General features: G+C 36.6%; 1 protein-coding gene across 2 annotated transcripts; it reads right to left on the bottom strand.

Annotated features, from left to right (window-relative positions):
• Positions 1–725: 725 nt before the first annotated feature.
• On the bottom strand, positions 726–10,483 carry LOC145167346 (protein CHROMATIN REMODELING 4-like). 2 transcript variants are annotated; one of them, XM_079086524.1, is made up of 11 exons: positions 9,723–10,483; positions 8,886–9,165; positions 8,418–8,519; positions 7,874–8,302; positions 5,173–7,665; positions 3,597–3,754; positions 3,398–3,506; positions 3,088–3,170; positions 2,751–2,934; positions 2,512–2,685; positions 726–2,373 (listed from the first exon to the last, which is right to left on the bottom strand). In XM_079086524.1, exons 2-11 carry the CDS (start codon positions 9,108–9,110, stop codon positions 1,021–1,023), a joined length of 5,310 nt encoding a protein of 1,769 aa, XP_078942650.1. In that variant the 5' UTR covers positions 9,111–9,165; positions 9,723–10,483; the 3' UTR covers positions 726–1,020. The 2 variants fall into 2 exon arrangements, with proteins under 2 accessions (XP_078942650.1, XP_078942651.1); XM_079086525.1 differs by lacking the exon at positions 9,723–10,483 and adding an exon at positions 9,443–9,610.
• Between the last annotated feature and the right edge of the window lie 676 nt (positions 10,484–11,159).

Raw genomic sequence — 11,159 nt, 5'->3', positions numbered from 1 at the left:
TACTCTGCAGTCTATAGATCATTTCCACTAAAAACTGATATTCAAAAAAATTCCTTACAAACTTTTTTTTTTACTATCTAATAAACACAATACAAACCAAAGACCTACAAATAACCCAATTTTACCTCTACAAAATGAAACTCCATAATAACTGCATATTTCGAAATATAGTGCGGAATATATTTTTTCAGTCTGAAACGTCGAATTCTACACTCGAATCCTAACAACCCCACTAACTCCGAAATGGTCATAACTACTCCGAAATACCACATTCCGGAGTAAGTGGTTATTTTATAAATTTTATAAAATATTGATTATTTTTTTACAAAGACTTTATTTATATGGGTTGGATTATTTAATTTTAAAATCATTTTGTTATGACCTAGTGCAAATTTGTTGTGGCTTATATTTTCTTTAATAAAACCTGGCAGGGATGAAAATATAACACCAAATTACTAACCTTAACAAAAAGATTATTACTTATTATTCTAGCAACTTGTGAGTTCAGCCATCACTAACAACACAAAAATGTTAGAAACTCAAAAAGTAGAAATTGTATTTCGTTCGTTCAAGATTGAAGATACCTCCTAAACAAAGACTAAATTTGGAAGGTACTGCTAAATTTTGGAAAGTTAAAATTGACAATAAAATGACTGAAATTAAACTTGGAAAAAACATAAATTAAAGAAATCATATATTCTGCCATTAAAAAAAAAAACCAAAGCTAAAATTAAGAAAGGTGGATTAAGGAAATAACTGGTGTTATGCCTAGAGGCATATAACATATTGAGTTAATAAGTCTGCAAAAGGGTTTTAATATCTGTCTCAACTTGTTCATGATAAATATCATTTACATGATGATTTTTTTTTTCTTCTGATCTAAATAGACGACAACTTTACATTATATGGAAGGTCCTCCTATAGGCTATAATTAAAAAACCTTTGTATTTTGTTTTGCTACTCTGAATCGCAACAAGTTGCCTACAAAAACCCTAATAAACTCTTCAACATTCATCTTCACTAGTCACTACCATGTCCATGATGATCTGACACCGTCCCTTCTGATGAAACCACCTCCTCCTCCTCCTCAATTGCCCTTGTCTCCTTGGTTTTACTTTCTGGTGGTGAAGAAGGCGGATCTTGGTCGGCAGGTGGTGGTGGTGGTGGTGGTGGTAATGGTGCTGGTACATTGAGGTCCGGTTGGATACCTGAAGTAGAAGCAGCAGCATTGGGTTGATGGGTGGTATCTGGCGGCAATTGGCGGCGCTTCTTCTTCTTCTTCTTCTTGAACATCTGGCGGGGATCTTTAGGGCAGGAAGGCGGCAAACCGGGCGGAATAAATGGAGGAATGGTTGGCGGTTCATCTCCATATATCAAACGCACCGACTCTGCTATTGCAGAAACCGTTGGCGGCAGTTCAGGCTCTGGCGCCCGGGAACCACCACCAACTGCATTACGAAGCCAATGAGGTAACTTGTTTTCCGGCAAAGCACTGCCACTGCCACTGCCACTGCTGCCAGCCCCATGGAGATTTTCACCTTTCTGATTTGGCATTTTCAGATTCTGTTGCTGTAAAAAGTTGAGCGGAAACCTGTCAAGATTCCATGCCGGAATTTGCATGAAATGGTGGTTTTCCGGCAATCCCAGCTTCATTTGGGTGAGGTGGGGATGTAAACCGGGCGGAGGAGGAGGAGGAGGAGCAAACTGGATTTTATGCAAAGCCCTTTTCATCATTTCATCAGAGATCACAGGAAAAGCAGAAGATTTTGAAGGTTTTGGTGGTGGTATATCCAAGATCTTGAGCTGCTCCTCTTCCCATCTTGCCGCCAAGTCTTCCCCCGTCCTAAATCTTGAAAATTTAAGGCGTGGGTCCCGAATCATGGCCTCCCAACCACCTCGCCCATGTCTACGAACCCCAATCCACAAGAAATCAAGTTCATCTTCTGACCAAAAATCTTTAACAAGCTTCCTTTTAACTGGATTACTTGATCCTGATCCTGATCCGGTTCGCATCATTATGTTCTCCAGAACCCTGCGGTGGTTTTCCGGCAACATTTGGTGGTTTTCCGGGAACATGGGTGGAGGGGCATCCGTTTCTTGAGGGTTGTCTTTATGGAATCTGAAATTTGGAAACATTGGAATTGTGGGGAAAGAGGCACTTGATCTCCCCATAGATAAACTGGCAAGAAAGTCGGGTTGGGGATGTGAAGAGATGTTGTTCAGAGGGGATTGGGATTGGGATTGGGATTGGGAGGGCATATTGAAGGGTAATTTGGGCAATGCTGCCATCATCATCTCATGATGAAGATATAAAGCATCCGCAGAGTTCTCTGAAGCCTGCACTCTTTTCCCTAGTGGTGGAACAAAGGCGTGCTACATTTTACCAGAATCCATCAATCATTAAACCAACCACCAAAAAAAAGTGTAAAAGTAAAACCCCACTCAAAACGACGTAGTTTTGAGTGGAAAGTAAATGAAGTGGTTGTGGTTGTTTTGTAGAGTTATACATACCGAAGTAAAGGGAGGTGTGTTTTGAGAGCAAGGAGCTAAGCGAAATGGGAAGTAGTCAAGGCCGGGGGGCCCTGATGGTCTACTTGAACAAGACTCCATCAGCTTAGTGGGGGCATTTGGAGCACATAGCCCCAGAACCACAACACTTTGTTTTTCTTTTACCATCTCTTTTTCCTATAAAATAAAAAACATTAAATAACAAAATATATATATACCCATACAACAATCGAATGCTGTACCTTTCCCGGATTTATATTTGGATCGGTGGGATCCAATGTCTTGTCTTGTTGGTGTTCTTCATTTTGAGCATCAATGGCTGGGGCTGGTCCCACACCATTCTTTTCTTGTGCAGGAGGAGGAATTGATTCTCTGAATATTTTCATCTGAGCCAATCTTTGTTTTTGTCTGGCTCGAAGCTTACAACTGTAAAAAAACCAAACAATTCATTATACCATAATCCCAAGATAAATATTTCAGATGTTTTTAATAATAATAATAATAATAATAATAATAATAATAATAAAATGATATGTATTATGTATAGTATTATTCAGTTTTAAAAGATATAGAACTCACTACTTAAGCTTTAGAGCTTTTCCTGCGGGTGTATACTCACGCTCTCGCTCTGGCTCTGGTTCGGGTTCCTCTTCCGCACCATTCTGCAGATATAATAATATAGCAAGGTGAAGGTGTGTTCAAATCACTTTTGAGATAATTAATTTGGACATGAATGTCAACATGGTTATATATTAAATAGAGATATTATATGCCCAAAGATGGAATAATATTTATCTTTTTGTTCAATATTTGTATAATGTCAGTCGTAGATACGATACAAACATAAATAATGAAAAAATAATTAATAAAGAGAAAGTTAGGTAGGTACCTGATCTGTTGGGTGAAGTGGGGGATATGCTTCCCTATAGGAAACAGCTTTTCTTACCCTTTTCCCTCGACCAAGAGCTGCTTCCTCTTCACTCTGGTACTTCTCCCATCTAAACATCCACAATAACCAGTAACCACTAGATGCAAACAATACCAATACCAATACCAATGACAGACAATGTAATAAACAAATGACATACCTGACTCTCAGAAGCCTGTCCCATTCATTTTCATCAGTGGTAATATTATTATCCTCTTTCTTTTCTGAATTCTGGGGGGCAGTGCTACCATCAATAATTGCTGAAGGTGATTCAGTTCCTCCTTGTTCTTCTGTTGGTTCATCATTCCAATCCAGAGACTAATTGGAAATACAATCAAAACATAAGAAGAATTAACAAAATAATTTCATTACACATAACGATAATGCATTTTAAGTTTGTAGTAAGCATGTGGCCACAATAAAACCATGAGCCATCATCTTTACCAAACTTGGATATGATTCTTTTTTGTTTCTTTAACTAGATCCATTTAGTACCAAGGATCAGCTTCAAAATTTGCTAACAAGTTTGTCATTTGCTACTCTTTTTCTTTATAAAGAAGAGTGTGTGTGTGTGTGTGTGTATATATATATATATATATATATATTAAGTTTGCATTATTCTCTAACAAATTACAATTTTATCTTGTAAAATTTCAATCCCATTTATTTCTATTAATTCTTAACTAAAATTAATTATTTTGAGTATGTGCCATTATTATTTTTTTCTTATTTTTTTCATAATACTTGATACACATTTATCACAACTTAAACATATATATGATTTACCAAATAACTGCAACTATAATATTTGTTCATGAAAGATGATTAGAGCATCTATACTAAAAAGCAACAATGGAACAAAATTTCATACCAATGGAACAATTGTGAAACTTGGTTACTAGTTACTGACTGCTATGCATCCAGTTCAGTCACATATTTTAGATAAGGGGTATTATGGGAATTCAGCAGAAATACTAAGCATCTTGTAAGTGGGGTGGGGGTAGTTTGGGTATTTATGCTATTTAGTTTGTTACAACAATCGCTTATAAAAGGGTAGATGGAATGAATGAGTGTAGGCCCTGAAATCTGGTCCAGTACCTTGGGAGAGAACTAGACCCTCAAAATTCTAGTAAAATCATTAGGGTTTGATTGTGTTGTTCTTTTGAGTATTTCAATACAGTAAACTTTTGTACTTTGTTCTTGTTTTGATTTCATTCAGTGAAATGTTTCAACATATTCACAACATTGGAACAAAACTAAAACTTGGTTACCATTAAAGAACCTGTTTCAATAAAACTGTCATATCATGTCCATTTAATCCTATAAACTCCCAATGCACAATAAGTTCAGAAGGTAAACCTTAAGCATATGTTGACAATAAATGTGAATAAGATGTAACTACCCATTATAGCATTGTACTTTGAATTTGTTTCTTATTAGGACATTATATATACTTTTATTTATTTGTCTATTATAACATCTTACTTTTCTTCCTATTACAGTGTTTTGCTTTCAGCTTTTTTCTTATTATAGCAGTCAAAAATTGCTTTGTATTTAGATGACACTGCTATAACTGGGTAGATTTTTCAAATTACAGCAATGTAACTAGAAGAGATGAAAGTAGGATCCTATGATAAACAAATCAAGTGAAGTACATTGCTATTTCTCGCATTTATCAACCATTTTCTACTTATTCAAATCACAAGTAAGCATAATATTTCAAATTTTGTACATACCTTCACCGAGCCAAGCATATCATTCTCCATATCTCCTTCCCCATTATCAGTCAAACTTGAGTCAACATTGGATCGATCAAGCAGCTTCAAAATAGCAGTTTCATCCCACACAATCTTATTACTCCCATCCCTGCACTTATCCTGGTACACATCACCCAAACCACCACTCCGCTTCTTATTCTTCTGCTCCAAATCCACACCATTGTTTTCACCATCAAAAAGCTCTTCAGTTCCCCATTTTATAATATCTTCAACCTCCTTTTGAGACCCCGACTTATTCACAAAAAGATGATCAAGCATCAGTTTCTTTTTAGCAAGCTGCAAGATTCTCTCCTCAACACTAGCCCGAACAAAAAGTCGATATACAAGAAGCCGATTTGATTGCCCGATTCTATGCGCCCGATTCATGGCTTGGATATCAGCATGCGGATTGAAATCAGAATCATAGATTATAACTGTGTCAGCAGTTGCCAAATTGATTCCCAGCCCACAAGAACGGGTTGATAACAAAAACACAAACCTACTTTTATCTTGATTAAATCTTGCAATCGCCATCTGTCGATCCGAAATGGATACCGACCCGTCGACCCGTTCGAATGTTTTCGGCCCGAATTCGATGTTCAGGTAATCTTCAAGAATATCCAAAAGTTTTGTCATTTGTGAAAATATAAGAACCCGATGACCTTCTTTGTGCAAAATCTTGAGCATGGAATGAAGCAAACTTAGCTTTGCAGAAGCTTTGATCCGCATTTCGTGAAGAAACTCGATTGGCCCGGAATTCAATTCCGGTTCCGTCCCCGGAATCAGATACGGATGGTTACAAACTTTTCTCAATTGCATTACGATGTTCAACATTGATTGCTGTGGGCCCCGCGGAGCCCCGTTTCCGATGTTCCTCAAAACGTGATAATTTTTGGTTAAAATGGCGCGATAATATTCCGATTGAATAGACGATAATTCGACCGGAACCACTTGTTCGGATTTCGGGGGAATATTTTGCATCACATCCTTTTTAAGCCTTCGAAGCATATGAGGTGCAACAAGTTTCTTCAATTCGTTTACTTTTTCAGCCATTGTCAGATCACTAAACTTATCTTCAAATGAAGTTAAACACGGGAATGAATCCGGTTGCAGGAAATTTAACAAATTATACATCTCCCCAAGGTTGTTTTGAAGAGGGGTCCCGGTTAAAAGCACCCGATGTTGAAAAGAAAACGTATTTAGCAAACTAAAAAGCTTACTCTCCGAGTTTTTTAACCTATGCCCCTCATCCACCACAAGAGCTTCCCATGGGATCCCACGTAAATGAGTCGCATCTGCTAAAACCATTTCATAAGTTGTTAAAAGAACATTGAATTTATAACTATTTGTGTTCTTTTTCTTCCCATTTGGATCATTTCCATGCCATTCATACTCACGAATTAGGGTTCTTGCCCGGGCACACCCGTGATACTCTATAACATTAAGATACGGGGCCCACAACGAGAATTCAGCCATCCAATTGGGCATTGTGGAAAGCGGGACCAAAACTAGGGATGGTAAACGGGCTTTAAATTCAAAGTATAAAGATGACAGAAAAGCAGACGCCGATATCGTTTTCCCAAGCCCCATCTCATCCGCAAGAATTACGTTTTTGCCCTTTGACCAACATTTTCTCAACCAGTTTAATGCTTCGAGTTGATGAGGGAACAATGTCCCACCGAGCTCTTTCGGCTGCTCAATGAGACTCGCCACGTCACCATGGGTCGGTCCACGTGGACCACCATCTTTTTCAGCCGCTTGTTGCTCGAATTGGTTGAATAAATCGATAAGATGACGGGATTCTGTCATTATGGGCGAATCGGTCTTTTCCCATGTGCATTCATCGTAAGGAAGACCAGTCCATTTTATGAAAGCTTCGGGAGATTGATCTTTAAATGAACGAAGGGCAATCACTCGGTGGGGTGTTTTCCATTTTTCTTCACAAATGTTTATCAATGTTCTTCCATATTTTGCAGTGTAGTTGTCTAGTTTCCTTTTTGCCATAGCTTTTAACTCGGATTCAGGTACCCATGTATTATGTATATGAGACTTTCCAGCCCATTTGACTAATAACTCATAAGAAATTGAGGGTAAAGATTCTTTTTTCTCATGGCTTTCAAAAGCTTCAATCTTTACATCAACCTTTCCATCTACATCTTCAGTTGGTTTTGGAATCTTTCCATCCACATCTTCAGTTAATTTTGCTAAATCACTTGAAATGTTTACATCAATCTTTCCATCTACATCTTCGCTTGGTTTTGCTAAATCATTTGAAATCTTTCCATCTACATCTTCTGTTGGTTTTGCTAAATCATTTGAAGCATCTTTATTGGAATCATCCATGACTTGATTCATTGAATCTGTGACATTCTCTTCACTATTCTCAGTTATTTCAGTGCCCCCATTAGGTATGTCATTAGTTGAAGGATTTGTCTCATTGGCTTGAATTCGACAACCTAATACCCGTTCAACCTGCAAAATATATGAAAATATGTAGGCATATAGTAGTTACAACTCATGGTACAAGAACATCTAAAAAGATATAAACTTAAAAAGGTAAAATATAAACTTAAAAAGGAAAACTATTTGCCTATTCGAACATATTACTGCTTCAAGAACATCTAAAAAGATCCAATAAATTCCAACAGGAAAAAGCAACTAGGTTTTAAGGAATTAATACCTCATCTTTAAATTTGATATCAAGATTTTCACTTCTTATGTTTTTTGACAAAGATTTGGCCTTTGCATGCTTAATCGCCTTGCGTTTGACTTGTTTGACTTGAGAACTGCTCGATTCCAAATGTTCTTTAGCTTCATGTTTTTGAGGCTTCTTTTTGACATCATCAGAAGGAACTTTCCACTTTCTTTTCAGGGATTTAGCGACACTTTCTACAGCAAGAACAACTTCCTTCTTTTGAGGGTCATGTTTTTCATCATCTATCTGAGATACTTCATCGGTTTTTACAGATTTAATTTTACTTTTTGATTTTTTACTTGTACTACCCTTTGTTTTTGCTCGCTTTGAGGTAGGATTGAGATTGTCTATGGCCTCGAGTGAGTTGTCTTTTTGACAACAGGTTGGGCATTTCCACTTCCCTTCCGGTATTTGCTTAACCACAAATAGTTGCAAGAAAAAAGATATAAAGTAATTAATATCCACCCAACAACCGACATTATTAAATAAAAAACATTACAAGAAATGCATGAATAAAGTAAATAGAAACCTTAAGAGGCGGATCCAAGCACTCAATATGATAGGTCCTGGGACAGCTGTCACAACAGAGCAAGTCGCCCCCAAGATCACATACAACACATTCATAATAGTACTGGTGGAAAAATGAAAATTCACGAATATTAATATAAATACAGACACACACACATGCATATATAGGGCTAAATGAAGAACCAGGTACGTATGTTCATTTATTTGTGTATTATATAATCCTACTTTCATTTCATTCGATTACAATACAACATTGTATAAGTCAACTTTTTTCTTATTAAACTTTGAAAAGTCTACCCAATTAAAGAATTGAAAATGACATTGTTATAACTAGGTATATTTTGCAGAGTACAATGTTGCAATAGAAAGAAATGAAAGTAGAATGCTATAATAAAAAAATAAAAAAAAATCAATGAAAGTGTGTTGATATTTTTTGCATTTAGCCTAATGTATATGAAGGAGAACTGACCCCATCGTTTCCTTTTTCCTTGACAGGTGTTCGATCAGAAGAGGTTTCTGGTTTTAACTTCCCTTTGGATGAAGTACTTGATGCTAAAGAATCGGTTGTGTTGCCATTCGACTTCACTGACCCCAAAGGAGTCTTTTTCCTTTTTCGCTTCAAAACCCAGTTTCCATTGATGATGTCATCAGTTGGCAAATCGTTATTTTCCATTTTAGGATCCAGATCTTCCATTTTGTGTTGAGAGTGACACAAGGCATCAGCAAATCACTACTACACCTCTCATTTACTACAAAATACATGAATAATATTGAATGAAAAAAAAGATCACATAAATGCAGTGAGAGCAATGCAATTGGATACAAGCTTTGAATGAAAAGTAATTTGATTAGGAGACCAAGGAACATCGAAACAGAACAACACCAAATATTGGATTTAGTTATTCATCAAGCGCCCATGGCAGCAAGCAAACATTTCAACCAATTTCCTTATATATAAGTGGTAAATCAAAGTATCGGATATGATTTCAAAATGGAAACGTTTTCATATCAGAGTTGAAAACTCACAAGGAAATCTGAAAACAAGTATCCTAATAAACTTGCCAGCAGCTCTCACGAATGGTCAAAGCCAATTCAAGCAGATCCTGTTTCTATATCAAGCACATACATTCAATAGTTTCATTACTAAACCCAAAACCCCAAATCAGTAAAAGCCTAATTAGGAAAACCCCAGATGATTAAATTTAGGGACAAAAAACAGCATAATTCACTTCAATCAAGCAATAAACAGCTCAGCTTGAACATATCACCAACCAAATAACAAAAAACCAAGTAAAGAACAACTTACGGTCTTTGAATTGATCGGAGAACAACAGGAAGTTGATGGATTCAAGAGAGAGAGGTTTGCGGGTGCGTATCGGTATGCTAGGGCACGAGACGAAAAGGGGGAAGAAGAGAATAAATAGAAAGAGAAAGAGCGTATGATACGGATTCGGCGGGGGTTGAGGTGGTCTTTATATCGCTCATCTCATACTCATTAATAGAGAAATGTGAATGAAAGTTTCGAATTAACACAACACCCAACACACACTCTCTCTGACATGGGTTTTTGTGTGTGTGTGTATTGTTGTGAAGAGAGGGACTCCGGGGAAAGAGAAAAGGACTCCTCCTTTAACCAATCCCCTCCTGCCACGTGGGTCCGCCAGGACGATGTATCACTCCCCACCCCACCAGACTCATCTCTCTCTCTCTTCACGCGAGCCCACACACCCACTTCCCATTTTTCACGTTCATCGTCTTCTACTTCTTCCATGACTAGAGAGAGAAAGTGCGCCTGAATGCTTCTTCCTGTCATCATCACCACCAAGTCCATGTGTTGTGTTTGTGTTTTTGTATTCTGAAATTTGTTTTTCTTTTTAGGGATTGGATTAGGATTTGAAGTATATAGAATAGCCATAGGAGTGGGGTTAGCTTCTTCTATCACCCTCGAATAGCTATTTCTGGTGTGATTTGGGACATGGATGATGGATTGGAATTGGATGGTAACCCATAGTTATCGAACTTGGTGTTTGAGATTTAGCTTACAACTAACTTCCTGTTTTGTCGATTTTGTCTCTAGGGTTTTCGTTTTTCTATTACGGAATTTGATTTTTATATTGATATGATCAATATTTATATCTTCTTTTTCAAAAAATTTACAATAGAAAACAAAAAGAGAAAAAAAAAACACATAAGAAAAAGAGATTTTAGTCTTTTAAAGAAGATAAAGTGTTGTGATAATCTATGCTATTAATAGCGCTATAACGGTGTTATAACAGCGCTATAGTGTTTTGCGATATTACTGAACTGGTATTTTGAAATAGCGTTTACGAATAGCTGGGACACTATTATCGACGCTATTGACCGCTATTTACCGCGAATCCCATCAACGCTATAGCGACGCTAACCCGTTTTTACAATTTCATACACATTGGACTACTTTTACAAAGAAAAAACCGATTGTGAACTATTTCAGTATTAAATCTGTATTTTTTTAATTTGTCCACTATACTTTTGTTTTAATAAGTCCAAATAATAAATCTAATTATTTACAAACTACAAAGCAACAAATGACAACTTATTTTTCTCGTCTCTTTTTGTATTTAGAAACCACGAACAACTTGAGCTGCAATGACACTTTGATATTTTTTAGTTTCCATATTAATATATTAGAATATTATATATATGGTTTATGTGATCTTCTTATATGAATTTTTATAATATGAATTCTATATAGTATTAATAC

This window comes from Lactuca virosa, chromosome 3 (genome assembly GCF_052849685.1).
Source record: "Lactuca virosa cultivar CGN04683 chromosome 3, Lactuca_virosa_CGN04683_v6, whole genome shotgun sequence".
Taxonomy (NCBI): domain Eukaryota; kingdom Viridiplantae; phylum Streptophyta; class Magnoliopsida; order Asterales; family Asteraceae; genus Lactuca; species Lactuca virosa.
The sequence above is the reverse complement of the archived record's forward strand: the minus strand, read 5'-3'. Positions and strand labels throughout refer to the sequence as shown.

Bases quoted from the DNA above. Each gene is read 5' to 3' on its own strand.
- LOC145167346 (XM_079086524.1), bottom strand. From the start codon at position 9,110: ATGGAAGATCTGGATCCTAAAATGGAAAATAACGATTTGCCAACTGAT. The intron at 3,755-5,172 runs GTATGTACAAAA...ATTTCCAATTAG, and splicing joins ATATGCTTGGCTCGGTGAAG to TCTCTGGATTGGAATGATGA. The intron at 3,507-3,596 runs GTATGTCATTTG...GTGGATGTTTAG, and splicing joins GACAGGCTTCTGAGAGTCAG to ATGGGAGAAGTACCAGAGTG.